The sequence below is a fragment of the Maudiozyma barnettii genome (genome assembly GCF_903064755.1).
Source record: "Maudiozyma barnettii strain CLIB 1767 genome assembly, contig: KABA2_06, whole genome shotgun sequence".
Taxonomy (NCBI): Eukaryota; Fungi; Ascomycota; class Saccharomycetes; order Saccharomycetales; family Saccharomycetaceae; genus Maudiozyma; species Maudiozyma barnettii.
Window position 1 is genome coordinate 207708 of NW_024545243.1, and position 22402 is coordinate 230109.

General features: G+C 35.3%; 7 protein-coding genes and 1 non-coding gene across 8 annotated transcripts; 4 read left to right on the forward strand and 4 right to left on the reverse strand.

Annotated features, from left to right (window-relative positions):
* Window positions 1-1606: 1606 nt before the first annotated feature.
* KABA2_06S02442 lies at window positions 1607-1679 on the forward strand. Its single transcript has one exon. It is a non-coding gene; the product is annotated as a tRNA-Lys (tRNA).
* Window positions 1680-1966: 287 nt separating this feature from the next.
* ATS1 (Ats1p) lies at window positions 1967-3085 on the reverse strand (the record flags this gene model as incomplete). Its single annotated transcript, XM_041551216.1, has 1 exon — window positions 1967-3085. One exon carries the CDS (start codon window positions 3083-3085, stop codon window positions 1967-1969), a length of 1119 nt encoding a protein of 372 aa, XP_041407150.1.
* Window positions 3086-3561: 476 nt separating this feature from the next.
* FUN30 (DNA-dependent ATPase FUN30) lies at window positions 3562-6900 on the forward strand (the record flags this gene model as incomplete). Its single annotated transcript, XM_041551217.1, has 1 exon — window positions 3562-6900. One exon carries the CDS (start codon window positions 3562-3564, stop codon window positions 6898-6900), a length of 3339 nt encoding a protein of 1112 aa, XP_041407151.1.
* Window positions 6901-7894: 994 nt separating this feature from the next.
* Window positions 7895-11419, forward strand: GAL11 (Gal11p; the record flags this gene model as incomplete). The annotated part of the gene is made up of 1 exon (XM_041551218.1): window positions 7895-11419. The coding sequence occupies one exon, from the start codon at window positions 7895-7897 to the stop codon at window positions 11417-11419; it is 3525 nt and encodes a 1174-aa protein (XP_041407152.1).
* A 391-nt stretch (window positions 11420-11810) lies between these two features.
* LDS1 (Lds1p) lies at window positions 11811-13040 on the reverse strand (the record flags this gene model as incomplete). The annotated part of the gene is made up of 1 exon (XM_041551219.1): window positions 11811-13040. One exon carries the CDS (start codon window positions 13038-13040, stop codon window positions 11811-11813), a length of 1230 nt encoding a protein of 409 aa, XP_041407153.1.
* Window positions 13041-14038: 998 nt separating this feature from the next.
* On the forward strand, window positions 14039-18325 carry PSK1 (serine/threonine protein kinase PSK1; the record flags this gene model as incomplete). The annotated part of the gene is made up of 1 exon (XM_041551220.1): window positions 14039-18325. The coding sequence occupies one exon, from the start codon at window positions 14039-14041 to the stop codon at window positions 18323-18325; it is 4287 nt and encodes a 1428-aa protein (XP_041407154.1).
* Window positions 18326-18679: 354 nt separating this feature from the next.
* On the reverse strand, window positions 18680-19990 carry KABA2_06S02574 (uncharacterized protein; the record flags this gene model as incomplete). The annotated part of the gene is made up of 1 exon (XM_041551221.1): window positions 18680-19990. One exon carries the CDS (start codon window positions 19988-19990, stop codon window positions 18680-18682), a length of 1311 nt encoding a protein of 436 aa, XP_041407155.1.
* A 355-nt stretch (window positions 19991-20345) lies between these two features.
* SYN8 (syntaxin) lies at window positions 20346-21170 on the reverse strand (the record flags this gene model as incomplete). The annotated part of the gene is made up of 1 exon (XM_041551222.1): window positions 20346-21170. One exon carries the CDS (start codon window positions 21168-21170, stop codon window positions 20346-20348), a length of 825 nt encoding a protein of 274 aa, XP_041407156.1.
* Window positions 21171-22402: the final 1232 nt, after the last annotated feature.

Genomic DNA, 22402 nt, shown 5'->3' on the forward strand with positions numbered 1-22402 from the left:
CTCCAAACACTTGTTATTATTTTCTCCTGGGCCGTAGTGTCATATCTAGTATCAGTTTCAGTGAATACCATTTTAATGGTATTACTAATTTGATGGCTTACACCACAATTATCAGCTAAGGACATTATCCAAATTTATTCAACAGTCATTGGTAATGTTTTCCCCCAGTCAACCAATTGTCAACCATCTTTGCAAAACTAATTGCTAATATGTTAAATGGTACCAAAGGAGCTGTTTCACCAAAAATGTCAACAATAAGTCCATCATTCAAATAAACTTTTTGATTGGCAAGCTCAATATTATCAATCCATGTGAAAAGAAAAAGGTTGAATACAAAAAATAGGAAAAGTGTATTTCTTTTATACTTCAACTATAATTACTTGTTGATCAACATTTTAATGATCTAATAGGGCAAATATCAATGAATGCCTCATCAGCTGCAATATTAAATCTAATATATATATATATATATATATATAAAATAGCTGTGAGGAATATGCACAGGATTTACCAGGGTTTATAAAACAGAAAGCCCCATTAGTAGAGTCTTAGGTGACCACTGTTCCATTTGAGGAAGAAGCAATTCTTACTACAAACTTTAGATGGAGTATATTTCACAGGGTTATTAATATCTATAGTGTTTAGGCTAGTATTTGTTAATATAAATAATTATCGAGCTTCCATACGAAAGGTGTGAATATATTTAAATTGGCTTTGAATGTATATAATATTTTCGTAAAAAAAACTAGTAACCAAAAATAATGGACGGTAACTTTGCTAATAGAGAATCAAAACGTCAAGAAATGGTTTCTTGTATTCTAGACGAATTAGTAAATTAAGTCATAAGACGTATACGGACAGAAGTCATTTCACTTCTTTTCATAATCATCTGGCTTTATAAAACATTGTATGGCCACAAAATTTACAAATGTTGGGCCATCAATATAATCATAAAGCCGAATAATATAGTAGATCTAAGAATATATTGTTATTTAATACATTGCTTGTGTTTTGGTGGATGAAGTTATGCCGCATTTTATTTGTTGAATATGTAGCGGCAGCACTAAAAAGGCTAACATTAGCTTAACCTAACTGAAGGTGAAGGTAGCTAATATAAGTAGAATTTAGAGTGTGCTACACTGTCGTATATATAATAACACATGATATATACTGCATAATGTAGTATTCGTTCCCCCTACATTGGGTTTATTGGAGCTACATAGTCCAACGTTACTATGCACAAAAGATGAGCAGTTTAACAACAGCAACTCTGTTTAACATTATTTATTCAAGACTATTTGAATTTCATATTGAGCTGAAGCAGACATACTGTGGTTAGACTTATATTCGTTCATTAGTATAGTGTTAGGTAGAGAAGTGAATGGCGTAGCTTACGTTTTAATGTTAGGTAAGCAAAATATATTTGTTATATTTCTCTTATATTTGTAAGTGATTATTTATTGTATATAATTTATAGAACGAACAGAATCTAACTTCCAATGTGAGTTCAGAATTCTTTGTCTTTATATATTATACATTTCTCACTAAATATGTTTTTTGTTTTCATCGAATATGCTAATATTTTTTGAAAAAAACAATAAATTTAGCCTTGTTGGCGCAATCGGTAGCGCGTGTGACTCTTAATCACAAGGTTAGGGGTTCGAGCCCCCTACAGGGCTTAATTTTTTGAATCTTATTGTAAATGGTATATTACTAATTAAGTGACATTTTTCCCTGAATTTTAAGAGAATTTATCACTTGAAAATAAGATTGAGGAGTTAATTTGTTTGGTTGACTCTTTATTTATACTTAAATAATTATTTTTTTGCTTTAAAACTGTCTGTTATTACTTAATTTGATATTCAGAACGTCTCATATAAGGTCTCTTCCAATTTCCGGAAAATGATTATAAAAATAGTTCTTAGTTAGCCAAATAATAGCATATTATCTGGAAAAGTAACTTCATTTAATCATATTTAACTATCCATGTACTAGCACAGCCACCAAACACTGTAGATGGCATAACAGAATCAACATGCATTATTTCATTGGCTTTGCTTGATAAATTTGAGTAATCATTAATAACCGGTTTATCATCCGACTGTTCTTCTTTAACTCTACCACAATTACCATGTTCACCCCAACCCCAGCAATATACCGTAAACCCGGAAATTATATCATCCTGTACTACTAACATCCCATGTTCACTACCTGTATTAATCGCAATTAACTTTGAAGTGTGTTTGTTCATTACAGTGCTTTGGAAATAATCATTATCGAATATCTGACCATGAATACCAAATCCAAACGAATAGATCTTATTTTCATAATAAATATGTATTGATGACCACATCGTATATACTTCTAACCCTTTCTTATCCTTCCATTCATCCAACTGGAAACTTTCAGGAATGGCCCCTCTTGTTGACACAATTCTACCTTCATTATCGATCAACAAGAGAAAATTTTTACCCATAGCTACTTGAACAATTTGTTGCGAATCGCTTTCATATATTATTGTTGGTGTGAAGACAGATTTACTCTTTGGGTTCATTAACTGACATTTTGTGTTACTACCCCATCCATAAACCACAGAGCCACCCTCAGGTCTTTGAACCAACAAAGCACAATTCTGGAATGAGGTAAAGAGTTTACAGTTAGAATTTTCTGGCACATTCATGATTTTTTGGAAAGTTGTTATTTTTGTAGTATTACTTCCCAAACCCAATTCTCCCTTGGGACCGTACCCACGTATCCAAACATTATTTAAAATATCTAGGACAACCGTGAATTCCCAACCGCATGCAATATCTTTAATATTATTCATATCTAATTTTGACCATTTGGGAACAGTTTCTATCTGAGAATCATCACATAATTGACCCATAGCATTACTACCACATTCATACACATTACCGTTACTCAGCAATAATAATGTGTGGTTACCACCACAAGCTACTTTTTTAACAGTAACGTCCTTATCGACGTCCAGAGACAATGTCAATTGTGGTACGATAATATCATCAGCATGGCCTAGGCCTAACTGGAAATTCCCATTTGATCCAAACGCATATACCTGCAACATATTTCAAAAGAAAAAGAGAGAGTTTTTCGTTTTTGCCTTATCTACATGCCAGCACAGAATACCAACCAACAAATCATTCAATGTCGTTCAGAAAGTACGTACTTATATACTTCTTGCAGCTACTAGATTGAATTAGCATCAATGTAAATAGCCAGACACCCTTTTTATATGTCATCCCTGCAGTTACTCTCTTAAGAGAAGCTCATCGCAAACCAAAAAATTAAATAATTTCATCTTTCATAAAGGCGAGAGAGAGTAACTGTAAAGTCAAAGCAAAAAAGTGAAAAATTTCAGGTTAATCAATTTGGCAAACGCGAAAACTTCATTGACTGCGATCGATTTAGCGATATTTGAATTATATAATAGTAATAAAGAGAGAGAATAGTTGGTTAAGGTTTTTATCAAAGCTGTTTTCTCTGTTGCATATTCGAAGATCAATAAACACTATTAGATATTAGTACTATAAGTGACGTAATATGACAGATAGTTTCGCAGGCGACGACGAGGTTCAAGTTCCAGAGACATCTTCCCCAACCAGCAGGATTCTTTCATCGTCACCATTGAAATCATCCGGGCAAGAAACTGCAAAAGATCAAACTGCAAGTTTGCGTGATAAATTCATGTATAAACCAAATTTACAAATGTCTAACGATACTGCAAAGAGTACGGTATCTCCGGTAGAACATTTAGCTACTTTACAGAAGGAATTTCCTGATTTCTCATCGACTTTAATTCAAGCTGTATTTAAATCAAATGCATCTGATATTGGTAACGCTAGAGCACGTCTCAATAGGATCCAAGAACAAAGATCATCATGGGCGAAGTCGCCGAGTACCACGGTTAAAGCCAAGGCATCATCGACCGCTAGATTGAACTCTATATCTTCTTCCAAGTCTAAACAATCTGTTTCTACCAAGATTAATGTAAATAAACCAAAGAGTTCCATTTTTGATAGATACTCCACTTCAATGAAAAGAGCATATAAGAAACGTGAAGAAGAAGATGGGGATTATGAAGATTATGATGAAGATGATGATATAGCAGGTGTGCATCGTGGTAAGAATGGGATGCTTTATGATCCTTCCTTATTATCAAAGATTAAAAACAGCAAAAGTTTAAAGATGGTATCATCATCTGAACGTCACAATAAACAAGCTGATGGTAAAAAGAAGAGAAAATTGGTCAGAGGTAGTGAATTAGATAATGCAAGGAGTAAAATGCTTGACAACAAGGTGAAAAAATTGATGAAGGATGACAGCGAAGGAGATGACCTTGATGATCTTGGTTCTGACGTAGACGAAGATCAATCTGGTAGTGATGTCGAGTACGAGGATAAGAGTTCTACAGCAATCGACATCGATGATCAGACTTTAGAGTTTTTAAACACTTCGGATCCATCAGATCTTGCGGATCTTGCGGATACAACATTTGAGAAGGCTAAAGTCATCGTATCCAAGAGACCCTTTTCCAATTTGGATCATTTCGTATTACAAGAATTTTTAACTGAGGAAGAAATCGCAAAGACTAAAGATAGCAAAGAAAAGACTAAAGGTAAACGTGGATATCGTGGTAATCAAAAGAAGGAGACCGAGAGATTTCTTGATAAGATTAAACAATCGATTAGAGGTTATAATGCTATTGATTCGTTATTGAAAACATGTGCATCATACGGGACATCTATCGAAAAACAAATGAAGACATGGGGTGTTGACCTGAATTCTAACGGAGAATCTAATTCTACCAATCCAAATGATAATGCAGGTATCCCAGTAATCTCTATCGATGACAAAGACGATGATGATGAAGAAGAAGAAGATGATGATGATGATGAGGTCAAGATTAAACACCCTAAAAATGAAGCGATAGTAGAAGAATTCGATGAAACTGAAGCCAGTGTTACTCCTACGCCTACGCCTTCCAGTTTGGCATTGGATGTAAAACCTAAAAGCTCAGCCACAGATGGGGACAGTGATTTCGAACTCGAGGAAGAAGAAGAAGAGGATATTGAGGATGAGGATGAAGACTACGAAGAGATTGCTTATTCAAAGCGTCCTACGATGAGCAGTCGTGCGCATCGTCGTAATATGAAACTTGCTGTACAAAGAAAGGGACCAGTGAAGTATTTCAAAGGTAAGCCACGTCTACTGTCGTCCGATATCCAATTGAAGGATTACCAACAGATGGGTATCAATTGGTTGAACTTACTCTACCATAATGGGATGTCCTGTATCCTTGCAGACGATATGGGTTTGGGGAAGACGTGTCAAGTGATTGCGTTTCTTGCATATTTGAAGCAAATCAATGAACCGGGCCCCAATTTGATCGTAGTGCCGTCATCAACGTTAGAGAACTGGTTACGTGAATTCAAGAAGTTCTGTCCATCGATGAAAGTGGAACCATACTATGGGTCCCAACAGGAGAGAGCGGAGCTTCGAGACTACTTGGAACGTACCGCTGGTCAATATGATGTCGTTGTAACCACATACAATTTAGCTGCCGGTAACAAATATGACGTAGCGTTCTTAAAGAGCAGTGGATTCAATGTGGTGGTATACGATGAGGGCCACATGTTGAAGAACTCTATGTCCGAAAGATTCAATAAGCTAATGAAGATAAAGGCCAAGTTCAGATTGTTATTGACGGGTACCCCGTTGCAGAACAACTTGCGTGAATTGATGTCTCTGTTGGAATTCATCATGCCCTCATTATTCATTTCCAAGAAGGATTCATTGACTGCCATATTCAAACAAAGGGCGAAGACCACTGATGGCAGTGACGATCATAATCCTTTATTGGTACAAGAAGCCATTGAGCGTGCGAAGACCATGATGAAGCCGTTCATTCTACGTAGACACAAAGACCAAGTGTTACGTCATTTACCTAAGAAACATAATAAGATAGTGATGTGTGAATTGAACGACGTCCAACGAAAGATCTACGATCGAGCCATCACCAATGCTAAGCAATATCGTGAAAAAGTCGCGAATGGTACTGTGACCAGCGATGATAAAGCCAACATGGACTCCAAGAATCTAATTATGACATTGAGAAAGGCCTCTATCCATCCATTGCTGTTCCGCGAGATATATGACAATAAGACCATCGATGCCATGAGTACGGCTATCCTTAGTGAGCCGGCATATAGTATGGACGGTAACAAGCAGTATATCCAAGAAGATATGAGCTATATGACGGATTTCGAATTGCATAAACTATGTGGGAATTTCCCTCGAACCTTAGGCAAATATGCATTAAAGAATAATGAATGGATGCAGAGTGGTAAGGTTGATAAATTGGAACAAATATTGAAGGATGTCATTGACAATAAGAAAGAGAAGATACTAATCTTTTCATTGTTTACTCAAGTGTTAGATATATTGGAGCCTGTATTGAGTACTATGGGTTATAAGTTTCTAAGACTTGACGGGTCCACACAAGTCAACGAAAGACAGTCGTTAATCGATACCTTCTATGAGGACAACAGCATCCCTGTGTTTCTGCTGTCTACAAAAGCAGGTGGGTTTGGTATCAATTTAGTGTGTGCCAATCATGTTGTGATATTCGATCAAAGTTTCAATCCGCATGACGACAGACAGGCTGCCGATAGATCGCACCGTGTCGGCCAAACGAAGGAGGTGTATGTATCTACATTGATCAGTCAAGACTCCATCGAGGAGCAAATCCATCAATTGGCCAAGAATAAACTAGCATTGGATATGCATGTCAGCGAGGACAACGGTGAAAGCAAGCAACAAGAGGCGGCTGCAGAGAGCAAGATCAACGGCATCCTCGAGGACATCATCTACAAAACATAATCGTATATACACACATACACAGATATAGTTATAAACGTTTTATCATCATCACCATCCCCCAGCCACCACCACCAGCATATGGGTATTATGTAATAAGTAGCATTCGCCGACACATCACTCAGCACGAAACCCTTCTCTCCTCTCCTCGCGCAGCTGCTGTCCGCCCATGTGGCTGAGCGGACCCCCCACGAGCAACCGCACGAAACAGAGAATAATTGCGGGTGACTAAATGTGTCTTTCTGCCTGTCTTGCTGCTAACTTCCTGGCCGAGGTGAGCTGATAACGAGACATAAATATGTTTTACCGTTGTCACATCTGCTGTTTCCGTTCAGCAGTTAGATGCTGGTTCTTCTTATATACACTTACACACACGTTTATACATTCACAATCAATAGAAATAGCTACGGTACACCGAGACTACTCACACATCCCATCCCGAGCCTTCTCTTAACTGGACGTATTACTAAGCTGCCAAGTACAACTCCTGTCGCTGGATTCAAGAACGAAACGAAGCCCACGCATTCTGAATCAATTGGCGGTCGGTCATTGTAGTTCTAGCACAGCTTAAAGAAATATATATCAATATATATTGTTCTATTACTACCAGAGAAACGTTCTCATTGTTTTCATTTTTCGCTGATTTTTTCACCCTTTTCCGGTAATTTCTAAATTTTTTTTTTTTCGTCTTTTCTATTATACAGAGAGAGGAAAGAAAAAGAAAAATAAAATAAACTAAAATAGACGAATATATCAACTCTCACACACTACTTCTGATCAGAAAACAGAAGCCAAAAAGAAGGAACAAACTGTACTTTACGTCAACCTCCCGTGTGTGTGCATATACTCTCTAAGAAACAGGTGGCTAATAGAACTAGAGAAAACTCATTACTATTTCTCACTCTTCCGCTAGCAGCATCCTCACACGTTTGTTTACTGTTTAGTTGTGTGTGTTTTTTTGGGAAATCCTTTGGACTGATAACGAACAAATTATACCATGAACGTAGGTGGTAAAGAGGGTCTTTCTATTCAGGATAGAACGCGGAATGTGGCAGAATTGCTGAAAGTGTTGATGGATATCAACGAGATTAATGGAGGGACTAATGCGACAGCAGAAAAAATGAAAGTTCATGCTAAAAATTTCGAATCTGCTTTATTTGCGAAAAGTTCTTCAAAGGAAGAATATTTGGATAGTATGAAGGAAAAAGTTACTGCTATGAGAAATACGAGAGATACAAGAAAAAAATCGCTAGCTAATGCTAAAAATATTCAAAGTTCAGCCTCTTCCAATAATAACAATAATATGGATATTGGTAATAATAATAATAATGGCGGTGGAAATGATCAAGTGTCGCAACAACAACAACAACAGCAGATTAATGGTGCTTTTCCAAATGGTAGCAATAACAGTAATAACAACAGTAATAATAACATGAATTATATGCCGAATACTATGAATATGAATTCTCAAATGTTTTTAAATCAACAAGCGCAAGCGAGACAACAGGCTCAACAACAATTGAAAGATAGGCAACAACAGCATCATCAACAAATGCAACAGCAACAGCAGATGCAACAAGGTCAGAGTCAGGGTCAAGGTCAAGGTCAAGGTCTGGGACAAGGTCAAGGACAGGGGCAACAGAGACATCAGTTGACTCCGCAACAAAGACAGTTGATCAATCAAATGAAAGTGGCTCCTATACCAAGAGAATTGTTACAAAAGATACCTAACATTCCTCCAGATGTTAATACATGGCAACAAATTACAGAATTAGCCCAACAAAAGAGATTGACACCTCATGATATGCAGATTGCTAAAGAAGTTTACAAAATACACCAACAATTGTTATATAAATCAAAGATCCAACAGGTGAATGCCAATAGTGTAATGAATACCCAGCAAAGTAAACAGCAGCAGCAGCAGATGCAACAGCAACAGCAAATGCAACAACAGCAACAGATGCAACAACAGCAACAGATGCAACAAAGACAAAAGGATCAACAGCAACAACAGATGGGTAATAATAACAATAACACCAACAATGCTAATTCTAATGCTAATGCTAATACTAGCAACAATAGTAATAATAATGGAAACGCCATTGGAGGACAACAGCAACAGCAAATGTTTAGGAACAGAGCAGGTGAAGTGCCAAATGTTCTAGGTCAAATTAATCAAATATTTACACCAGATGAACAACGAGCTTTGCTACAAGAAGCCATGGAGGCATGTAAGACATTCCAAAAGACGCAGTTTGGTGCAAATATGACTGATGCAAACAGACAAAGTTTTATTAGAAAATATATTAATCAAAAGGCTTTGAAGAAGATACAGTCCTCGAGAATGGCTCAACAAGCTGCTGCTGCCGCTGCTGCCTCTGCCTCTGGGGCAAGACCTGGTCAAAATAATATGAATATGAACGGTAATAATGAAATAGCTAATACTGGTGGTAACAATAACAATAACAATAACAATATGGCTGTTGGTAATAACAATAATGTACCATCACGGGGAAACATGCAACAGATGAATAATTTGCAGAATGTTCCGCAACAGGCCAGAAATACACCGATTTCTCAGCAACAGATGCAGGCACAGCAACAGGCACAGGCACAGCAACCGCAACAACAGGCACCACCATCACAAGGTCACCAGAGGACAAATTCTCAAAAGGCCTCGATGTTACAATTGTTACAACCAACACCACAAGATATTGATACTGTTAGGAAGATTTCAACAGATGCCGCTAGAACCCCTCTGAGATTGAATGATTTAACGAATTCCATTAGCCCTCAAGAAAGAGAAGAGATTAAGAGAAAATTACAAATGAATCAACAATTATTCGCTCAAGTTAGTAATTACGCACCACAAGTTTACGTATTTACGAAGAGTGAAGCATTCTTGAAGGAGGTATTACAATTGAGAATATTTGTAAAGGAAATTTTGGATAAATGTTCCAAAGGGATATATGTTGTGAAGTTAGATACAGTTGACAAGTTGATTATGAAATATCAAAAGTATTGGGAAAGTATGAAGATTCAGATTCTAAGAAGACAACAATTGATTCAACAACAACAACAATTAATAAGACAGAAACAACAGCAACAACAAGACCAACAACCCCCAACTGGTAATAATACTCCTATCAATAGTATTCCAACGCCTGTTCAAAACAATGCTAACATGACTCAAGCTCAAGCTCAAGATCAACGGATGAGGCCAAATCAACGTACTCAATTACAGAACAGACAATTACAGCAACAGCAACAGCAACAAATGCAATGGCAACAACAGCAACAGCTGAATAATAGTAACGCTAATACGCCACAGATGAATAATAATTTTGTGCAAATGAATGGTGCTATGCCAAATGCGAACGCAATGAACGTTAAGCTTAACGGTAGACAACCTTCTGTATCCATCCCACCAAATGCTGTGATATCTGGTGAAAATGATAGTATGATTTCGCAAGCGAACGGGAACCAATTTATAACTGCGAATGGAACTCCAGATATAATGAAAGGTAACTCAAGAAACGCAAGTGTTCCAACTTCTACTAAAGTTTCGCCATCTCGTGAAAAGACAGCTACCTCTAATGGTGCTACAGGTAAAGGTAATAATAGCAAAAAACCTTCACCATCTACATCAACATCATCTCGTAATGTAAAGTCTTTATCTAACGTACCAACCCCAAGATTGGCAAATGTTAGTGCAAGAGTAACTCCTCAATTGGTTGGTAATGACCAACTTTCAGCCAGCAGTGGTGAAATTAATCCAGTGTTTAAAAAGGAAGAAGATGAATTACAATCACTGAATGTTAAAAAGACAGAGATTGCATCAAGATTCAAGCACAGACAAGAAGTATTCCAATCATCTCCAATAGATTTATTCTTAAGTACTCTCTCGGATACCCTTGGTTTGAAAGATGATGAGTATGAGCCGCAAATCAAGTTTTCTCAGGATTTTATAGATATAACTAATCGAACAGGTAAGAAAAAGAAATTAACAAAAGTGGCACAACGTGCTAGGGAACGTGATCCTGTCAATGTAAGCATAGTAGATGGTAATAAATTGGTTATGAAGTCCAAATATATGTCTGAACAAAAAGAAGTCAGAAATTATGGCATTAATTTAGGAAGTATCTCATCTATCTTCAATGGCTTGGAGAATAATATCTGTGAGAAATTGAACGATTTAGCTTTTATCAATACACCATCCAACATTGCCAATTGTAACACTAAGAAGAGGAAACTCGATGAGATGAACTTAACTCCAGACAGTATAAAATCTAACGCAAATGATTCGCCGTCCATAATGAGTGAATCTAAACGTATTAAGTTTGATTCCCCAGAGGATACATATGTTGCAGCAGAGGGCAAAATGAAAAAGGATGCCGCTGGTATAAATTTTGCCTCGACAATTACATCTGGTCCGGCCACGACAACAATGACTAATGATACAAGTGATGATAAAAAAGATATAAATATATGGGATTGGGATTATTGGGCTAACAAAATATAGCAATAATGAGATACCACTATCAATAATAACATTCAAGATTTTAACAAAAAGTTATTTTCTACCCTTATAAATATTGCACATATTACTACACTGGTAATATTTATTATGTCACACACTTTTTTTTTTAACAGGTAGGAGGGTTCAAGTGATTTACTCCTTAACAAAGCAAGATATTCAAATTGTTCCTTGTTTTGTACCTTTGATCGATATTAATGTAATTTTTTATTTCATGATTTTTGTTGTCGCATACAAGAAGTATAAGCAAAAGAAATCATCCTACATTTATTAGATTGGAACACATTCGTATATACTCTATTTTATATAATTTAATTTAAAATTTGACATACCGTTATGATATTCATGTGTATATATACCTCTTATTTGAATGATTTTAGCTAATATAATCTTCTAGTTCGTTCACAGATGGTTGTAAAGCATTATTACTAGTAGTATTATTAGTAGCATTATTTAGATTTATGCTTGGGATTTCACTAGTCTTACAGAGACCAGAGAGTAAAATACCACTTCTGCTGTTAATATTTGGAGACATCCCAGAAATTAAATTATTACTAGGTGGCTCACTTGTAAGACATATTTCTGGTAATTCAGTAATATTTCCATCTAGACTTGACCGGCACAATTCAGGCAACAAGTCTGTAGTAGATGTAGTAGTGTGATTTCTTCCTTGGAGAGGCAATTCGTCGGATTCCTCTGTTTCGTTAGTCACTAGAATAGTTTCTACAGCTAATAAAGTAGTTCCTATAACATTAGTTGAAAGAATAATACCAGAAAGGATTGGGATTGTCTCTAATAATGCGGCTACTAAACCAAATGATGTATAAGCTCCAAAGTACTGTGCAAAATAATGTAATCTTTCCTGGTTATCTAATTGTTTCAGTTTTAAAGTCTTCGAGATGTAAATTTTGGTAATAAATGGAGAGATTAAACAATGGAATAAAACTGGTCCAATAATTGGCATTGCAGAAATGGTTAATAAAATTAATAGAATAAGTACAGCCAAAAAATATTTTAAAATTTTTATAGGTAAATAAAGAGCCCAAAAATAGGTGCAACTAATTGGAACATAATATTTAATTGATGTGGTTGGTAAAGTACCTGTTGAATCGATATCTAAACAACTTTTAACTATATTATTTGCAAAATGTGATAGTCTCATGAACATCATAGTTAGAATATTTGCATGTAAGAAAGTTTGTACTAAAGCTAAAAGGACTCCCAATGGACCCAAGACAAAAAAAAATCCAACATAAAGTGGTGTCAAAGTCACCCAATATAAAACGGTAATAATTGTATAACTTATCAAATAAAACAAAAAGGTATTAATTGAACTATACAAATATTTATCTGGATAGTATAATAATTCCAAAAACCCTCTTAAAGGGTATACAAAGGGTTGGTTGTTGAATAGACCTTGAAAAAAATTAACAATTGCAATTGTGAACTCTTCTTGTACATTAGATATTTTTGGAATGATTACTTTTTCTCGATATTCATACACCGATAGGTAAATATTTGGATCTAATTCATAACTTTGAGAGTTATCATATTTGTAAAAAAAACCACCTATGCCTGTCAATATTAAACTTGTCGCTACACTCATTCTCAATGAAAAAATTAAACTTGATTTCAGGAAACTACTACTCTCTCTCTCTTATAATGTTACTAATCGGTCACATATATAGAGATCTAGTTATATTTACTTGAATACAAGAGATTACCTATAGAATTAATCCAAGTTGTTGGGCTTCAATTTGTGTCATTCCTCAAAATAATTTAATTGCAATCCTGATTTTGTCTTTTCTTTAAATGTCAAAATGTCAAAAAATGGACACAATTGTCGGACTTTGCACGTGACCTTCGTTCCTTGTGATATTACCTGTAGTCATTCAAACAATATTAAAAAGCAGTAGTAAATAATACCCAGAGTATATATACACCCATACATCTATACATCCAGTCTCCAAATATATTTATATATAGGCAATATAACCATTTATGTATGACTATAGTTATATAGTTGTCTTTCCCTCTACCCATACTGTTTACATCATTGAAAGCTCCACAGATTCCTATTTAGAGTAAAAAATAAGGGTTGTTTATATAATATGGAAACCTGTTGACAGCCAAAGAGAGAAAATAATGGAAAAAAAGAAGAGAGCGGAGCGAACGAAGGGGAACAGAAAGAGAAGCAACTGGAAGGGGGGGAGCTGGTTGGCAGGAAGACCATAAGGTTTGAAAGGTTTTAGCTATATTATTTGCATATTTGACAGGTCACCTTTAAGGATAAACAAATAAGAATATTTAAAGATTCCTTTTCTTTAAAGTTAATTCATTTGTTTGTTTTAGAGTGGTTAGACAATATACCCTGTACATAAATAACGATAGTATTCACTTCTGATATATCCCATCCCTTTGTTTTGATATTATTCTATTATAAGCATTCCTCGTTTTACCTAGAAACATATATATTGAAGATATCGATCATCAATATCAAACTGTGTCGGGATTTAATTTAATTTTATTTTATTTTATTTTTGAAACCTTCAATTCATTTATTCAAACAAAGCATTATAATAATAATAATATTTCTATATTGATATGCCGTATATTGGGGCATCTAATTCTTCCCATACTTCTTTTTTGAGTTTAAAAGAGAAACATGCTATTAAGAAAGTTGCACAATCAGCTTCGGCCTCTATAAATAATTCACAAGTTGCATTGTCTGAGGATAAAATAGAAGAAGAAGAGCATCATAATCAAAAAGAAAAAAGTGAAGAAAACTCCAATATTAAAAGTTGTAATAATGAACAAAAAGACGAAAATAAAGGTGTCTCAAATCCAGGGAATCCAGATGAAACTGTTTCTTCTGTAATATCTACAGTTGATGTCACCCCTGTTTCTTCAACAACAAAATTACCAATTACGGAAAAGCCTACATATAATAATATTAATCGGACAAAATCTATTGACTCAACAATGTCGACTTTGACAGATGTCGATTTACAAGAATTATACAATTTACCAAACGAATCCACTCATTCATATTCATACAATCCATTATCGCCAAATTCCTTGGCAGTAAGACTATCGATTCTTAAAAGATCTCTTGAGATTATAATAAGTAATCCTGATATGTTAGAAGATGGAACTTTAGCAAATAAAAACCTAGACTCAAAAATATCTGTTGCAAGCACAGTAAATGGTTCCAAAAAATTAGATATGCCAAATATAAGGGGTACTAATGAAACTGCACCTGAGGATAATAACAATAATGAATTTAGTGAAGAAGATGTAGTAAGGCCGTCGAGGAGTATGTCCTTATCTGTAGCAGATAATATTCCAACGTATAATCCTTCACAGAAATGGACATCTCCAACAGCTGCATTGAATGCCTTTGTCTCTAATTATCAAAATAAATCACTTTCAAGGAAGAACACTGATCCGGCTATCAAGACTTCTTATACAATGAATAATATTAATAGAAGATCATTTGGTGGAAATGGGAAACCTTTCTATAATGATATCATGGATACTAATAAAAATATTGACCTTAATATACCAATTGCTCATAGAGCAAATTCATTAGCATTTTTACCAAAGATTATGAGTTCATATAATATGAGAAATAAAGTTAGTACTTATAACGACCCTAGTTTGGGTAGAAGAGTCACATCGAGAATATCATTTAGGCAGCCCTTCAGAGAAACAAGTAATGAAATGATACAACAACCAAACGAATTATCTACATTATCTGAGAGAAGTAATAATAATAGCGATAAAAATATATTAGATCAAAATACCACTGGTAATTCGCAATATATTAGTGAACAAAGAGAAAATCTGATTAACTTACTTGATTTACTGAATGAAACACTTGAAAAAAATACCTCTTTGAGGGCAACTGATTTGCATGCCTTGTCATTATTTAATATAAAGAAACCAGTTCCAGATAGAGGTCCGTTAGATAATGACAGTTCTGAAGACGATAGTTTCTTCCATACGGATGACGACGATGAATCTGAGAATTCCCTAAGATTGAAGAGAACGTTGCTGGATAGTTTAGCACAACCATTTTATGAACGGAACATAACCTATGTGGATGGGAATGAAACTCTTCGGGATGAATTGGAAGGTTTTGAAGACCCACAGCAATATACAGATACATCTAAAAATGCTTCAGAAGATTATAGACGTATTTTAAGAACGTTTGCCTCCACAAAAAATTCTGCTCCACAAGCCATTTTTACTTGTTCGCAACAATACCCTTGGCAATTTAAGGCTGCTAATGATCTAGCATGTCTGATATTTGGTATTTCTCAGCATGTATTAAAGGCTTTAACTCTGTTGGATTTAATTCATACTGATTCTAGAAATTTCGTTCTGCATAAGATCCTTTCGACAGAAGATCAAGAATTAGCCTTCACAGGTGAAATCATTGGTATTGTTCAACCTGGAAATGATTCTTCATCAGGTTCAAAAACTGACCTGGTTTGGGCCTCTATTTGGGCCAAGAGAAAAAATGGACTGTTGGTTTGTGTCTTCGAAAAAGTTCCTTGTGATTATGTTGACGTTGCTTTAGACTTAGATAATTACGAGGTCACCAGTATTTTAAAGAAGAACAATAATAATATCTTGGAAGAATGTTTAAATTACGGAGGACATTCTACACCAAAGTTTCTGCTTGGTGCTGGTGCAGATGATAAAACAGATGAGGATTCTGATGACGATATAAGTACCGATACATCTATACAAGATTTAACAAATCATGTGAGGAAACCGACGCACATATTACCTTCATCAATAGATAAAGAGAACATTAATAAGAAAGAAGTTAAGTTTGCGAATGAATTACAGTATGTTAGTACTCTAAGTCAGTCCCTAGCAGATTTGATTGATAATATCCGTAATGGGGAAGTAAAGGCTAAGGATGATGAATTATTACCAATGCCTGTAAGGGTCTCAAACCATATCAATGTTGTAAGATATTTCACACTAAATCATTTATCATCCAATATCCCCTGTGCTGTTTCGGCATCTTTATTACAAAATTCAATTAAACTAAAAGTTCATAGTTTACCATATATTGCAGGTCTTTTTGTTATTGACTCACAATCTTTACAATTGGTAAGTTTTAATAGATCAGTTTCAAAGAATATGTTTGGTTTGCATTATTCTGAACTAGTAAATAAACCAATTTCAACTATTATTCCAGAATTTAACGACATGATCGACTATATTTCTTGTAATTACCCAGAATTAGATATATCATTAAGTTCAAACAGAGGATTAGTTTTGACAGAACACTTCTTTAGAAAGGTGCATGCGGATATGAATAGTGATCCAGAATATTTTTATGCATCTATTGGTATTGATGGTCGCCATAGAGATGGTTCTTTGATTAAAGTTGATATTCAGCTTCGTGTTATATCTTCCAGTGTATCGTTGGTTTGGATTACCCATTCCAGGGATGTTAAACTCGACGATTATCAAACTAACGCTAACCAACTAAGTATGTTGAAGGAAAGCGATTTAACTTATATCAGTGGCAACTCTAGTACTGTATCATTATCTAGAAATTTGACACCAAAGAATTCTAACCATTCTATCAAATCTTCCCAACTTAGAGAGTCACTTCTAACTGAGAATTCATCAAGGAGCTATACAGCATCTCCAGTCTCCAGAGATCGTAAAGAAAATTTCTCAATCTCAACCTCGTCCACAATCACTTCCCAGGATTCAAAAGAATCTAAGGATACCAAAGAAAATATAGAAACTAAAGAACCTGTAGTTAATGGTGAAGAAATAAATGACCCAGAGATGAAACGAAAATTAGATTTAGCTAGAATGTATACAAAGGATAAAACTCAGTTCGTCAAAGAAGGGAATTTTAAGGTCGATCAGAGCTTGATTATAAGTAAGATTGGTACCCTTGTTACTATTAGCGATACTCGTGAAGGAGAAGGGGATGGTGAGGATAACAATGAATCATTTGCCACAGACAACGAAAACGACTCTGATACAGAAGAACCTCCGACTACATTCTTACGAGTACCAAGTGCTCATATTGGTGCTCATAAACACACCAAAAAGTTCTCTGATTTTTTCATATTACAGAAAATGGGTGAAGGTGCCTACGGTAAAGTTAATCTATGTCTTCATAAGAAAAAGAAGTACATTGTTGTAATCAAAATGATCTTTAAGGAAAGAATTTTAGTCGATACCTGGGTTAGAGATAGAACATTGGGTACTATTCCATCTGAAATTCAAATTATGGCTACTCTGAATAAAAAACCTCAAGAAAACATTTTAAGATTGTTAGATTTTTTCGAAGATGATGACTACTACTATATTGAGACACCAATTCATGGTGAAACTGGTTGCATTGATTTATTTGATTTGATAGAATTTAAAACCAATATGACAGAGTTAGAGGCTAAGTTAATTTTCAAACAAGTTGTATCAGGTATAAGACACCTTCACAAACAAGGCATTGTACATAGAGATATTAAAGATGAAAATGTGATTGTTGATTCTAAGGGGTTTGTTAAACTAATCGATTTTGGTTCAGCCACATACGTTAAGAGTGGTCCATTTGATGTCTTTGTAGGTACAATTGATTATGCTGCTCCAGAAGTACTAAGTGGTGATCCTTACGAAGGTAAACCTCAAGATATTTGGGCAATTGGTATTCTTTTATACACTATTATCTTCAAAGAAAATCCTTTCTATAACATCGATGAAATATTGGAAGGTGATTTGAAGGTTATTCAAAATGAGGATATAAGTCCAGAATGTGTGAACTTGATTAAGAAGATCTTGAATAGAAATGTTCATAAGAGACCTGTTATTGAAGAAATATATGAAGACCCTTGGTTAGTCATTTAAAAAAGGTCCTAAACGTCTATTGTAATTTTATATATGCACTTTAATTTTGTCATAAATATTCTATTATTAATGGAATATATAATATAAACATTTATCATTATTGTTTTTTTGTTTACTAAATAAAGTAAGGTATTTTGGGTGTGTCAAGTTCAACAGCAAAGTATTAAATTTAAACTAAATATAAAAAAAAATAAAAAATTCAAGAAAGTAATGATTCATTAAGGAATATAAAATATATTAAATATTAAATATTTTTTATTAAGTTGTCACCAGCTACGTTATGGTTATTTATTGGAATTTGTTTTAAATCTATGGTATTTAAAGTGAAATATTTAAAAAGAGCATTAATTTATGTTACAAAACCTCATTCTCTTGTTTTATTTCCGGTTTAATCATAATTTCGTCCTCTAATTTAACTAGAGGAGGACCCATATCCAGAAATGTGTTATCATGTGATGGTAATTCACTTTTAATAACATCATATATTTTTGCCTCTTTCACTAAGTAATTTACCCAACTTTGATAATTTTTCATATGCGGTACCATATCCAGTAATTCTGCACTTGCAACTTTAGGACAAATATGATTATGTGCATTAGATTTCCCAGGAATAAAAGGGTTCTCTTCTGTGGCACAAAGTTCACAATTCTTTGCTCGAGACCTATCTATGGCTTGTCCATACCCAACTAATAAACTATTAATTTCACGCCATAGTGGTAATGGTAACCATTTCTGTAACTCTTCTCGTGTGTCGTTCGGCGTCTTACATTTTTTAGAGTCTACCCATTTAAACAGTTTACAAAGTCTGTCAACATGTACATCAACACATATACCATCCATTCTACCCCATGTCTTTTGTAAAGTTAAGTATGTCATTTTGGGACCCACCCCTGGAAGTGACATCATTCCCTCTGGCGTTGTTGGAATTTCCGAGTTGAAACGATTGACAAGGATTTGACACGTTTGAGTTACATACTTTGCCTTTCTGGAATGGAAACCGACCGCTCTTATCAAAGAATCTAAAGTCGGTTCATCTATCTGTAACATTGCATCAAGTGATATTCCTCTTGCGCCAAAGTTATCTAGACAGTACTTGGTAATGTTATACATTGCCTTTGCTGTAACTTCATCCTTTGTCTGTGAAGAAAGCATTATACCAATCAAAGTTTGTAATCTATAGTTTTTTGGAATCAATTCTTCTTTAGCTATCCCAAGTTGTTCAGCTACAGTTATTGATACCGAGGAACCCCCTACTGAATCCACAGGGGCATTAATACTTGATCTCATGTTTCTCAGTTTCATATAAATATATTTAAAATGTTTAGGTAACTTATTACCATTTATTGGTTGGAATGCATCCTCGGGTAACGGAGTATCCCATCTTCTAGGAATATTACCAGTTCTCTCTCCAATCCATTGGAAATAGTCTTTGTTATTTAAAGTTTTCACCCACTCAATGTCTACAGAATCCTCTACCAGAACACTCTCTTTTACTTCTTCTTTCTTCACTTTAGTCTTTTTAAAGTACTTAGAAGTATGAGGAGTGTCAGTTTGTTCTTTCTTCACAACGGCTCTTGTCCTCTTTCGTAGTTGTCTAGTCATAATTCCTTGGAAAAATTGCTTGTACTTGAAAAATGTGTTCAATGTATGTATTCTTTGATGCATTAATCAACGTAACAAAATAATAACAGACGTTAATGAAGGACTACTTACCATTGATAAGGTCGATGCTTCTTCTTGAGTTAGATTCCATCTGCTTATATAATGAACTGAAATTGTTTTGCCAGAAATCTCCGATGCCCTTTCGAGTGAAACATTTTCGGGTGTCGCCAGTAATATCCCGCAGAGACACCAAAAAAGGAGCAGCACTCCACAATTTTAAGAACGATTAGTAATATATCAGGATCAAGTCTTTGAAGTCGTAAACCGATCAAGTTGTCATGATCAGTCTGAGGATGGTCGTTGAGGGTCTATTTCCCCAATATTATACGTATATATTCATATATATATTCCGTAATATCTATAATAATATCAATAAAGTGATCAATATAATGATCAACAAGATAATTGTGGTACAAGGTCCGTTTTCTCTCGCTGTTCGTTGGAATACTTCGAGTCGCCTCTTAGCTCTCTGCAAATTCCTGTCACTGGTGTCTACCATATTCTCTAAGTCGGCAAGCAGTCCACTGTTCTGATTTTCTACTTCATGATGGATATCCAGAGAGATCCCATGAGCTCTTTGCACCGATGACGCAAGTGTATCTATATCGTTATCCTGCGTCATGAATCGTTGCTGTTGCTCTATGAACAACTCTCTGTTTGAAATATTGGCGTTTGTAACATTGCTACTTCCTCCACCTGGCAGGGCTTCCGCTTGTTCATCATCAAAATATGGTTTGAACTGCATATCACTAGCTCGTATCTCTGGTGAGACAGGTCTATCCTCCTGCGTATTATCTGAAAATCGTACTTTCCTCACATTGGGACTCTGTATCACAGCTTCTGCTGTCGATGATTCTATAGGGTCGCTAGTTGGTAAGTCCATGAACTCTTTATCGAAAACATACTGTTTCATATCAAACGAGGGTTCTTCTACGTCATTAATCGATCTTCGATATGTTACCATACAATCCCGTATACTATCAATATCTATCTGTGACAGAGTTTGACTCTGGAATTGATCATACAGAGAAGTCACTAACTTATAAGTCCTCTGTACTTGTTGTGTCAATTTCTCATTATCGCTAGTAGATGGCGATATTTTAATAGTTTGAATCAGTCTATTACGTTCTTCCACAATATCCGCCAACCTCTCAGTCTCGTACGCCAGCTTCAACACATCCATTACAAACAAATATAGCCTTCTATTCAACTTCCAAAGAGATGTGCTTAACGTATTCATCGAAGTCAAGTCGGTATTCCAGTTCCATTTCTACCCTTTTTGTATGGGGAAGGCAGAGCAGTTTCAGTGCCAAAAACCAAAAATGGAGAGTGAGGGTAACATACAGGAGCACGTGACACATATGGTTACCCTACTCATTGGCACACTTTCTTGTAATTACAACCACTACAACCATATCCTTACCGTTACTAATTATGATTCCAATCACCATCACCGTCATCTATACATAGACATATATATATGTATATTCATTTGTTTTCAGGCCTTGCTCTTCGGTACCTAGATCATAAATGCTGCACCCTGTTCCAAGACATATATAGCCACCCCTCCAGTAACCAACCTAGTATCCATCAGTGTATAGACACACAGACACATATACAGGCAATTTTATACACACTTGTACATAGTAATATGTAGATGTTACACACGCTCATTTTGCAATCTATATATCCACGTTCTCCATCACTTCGCATCTCCGCTCTCCATCCAGTTCGCAACTGTCTGTATCCAACCCAGTCTATCCATCCCAAACACAAACAAGTCCAGCACACAACTCCCAACCGAACCCAGTCTAATCAACCCAGTCTAATCAACCCTACCCTTATACATAACCCATCCGGCACTGCTCGACAGGTCAGAACAGAGGCAAAATATGGGTCATACGAAGTCCAAACCCGCCACGGCCAAAACCAACAAAAAAAAATATTTCTTCAAGATTTTTTTGTTGTTTTCTGAAAGGGAAAGGGAAAGGAAAGGGACAACACCTAGAGGATAATACCATCCACACACACTAACACACTCACACAGAATTTGCAATAGCCACAGTGACCGGTGCGTAGACTCACATCCATTGATACATTTTTCCATTGCTAGGGCCCTTGATTTAGACATTTGATTTAGACTTGAACGTAGTCTCTATAAATATATACGTATCTTTCCCATTTCAGAACTTGTGATATACATATATACATGCATACAACGACCATTCCTGCTTGAATTACCTTTATTTTTCCCATTTAGTTCATTTTACTTTTATTTTTTTTATTTTGCCTCTCAACTAATTAGGATTAACAGAAATCATACCTAATAATCTACATTTGTTTAGACTAATTATAATTATTACTATTACTACCCTTTATTAACTTACTGTGCTCCTGCTTCTTTAATATTTTACT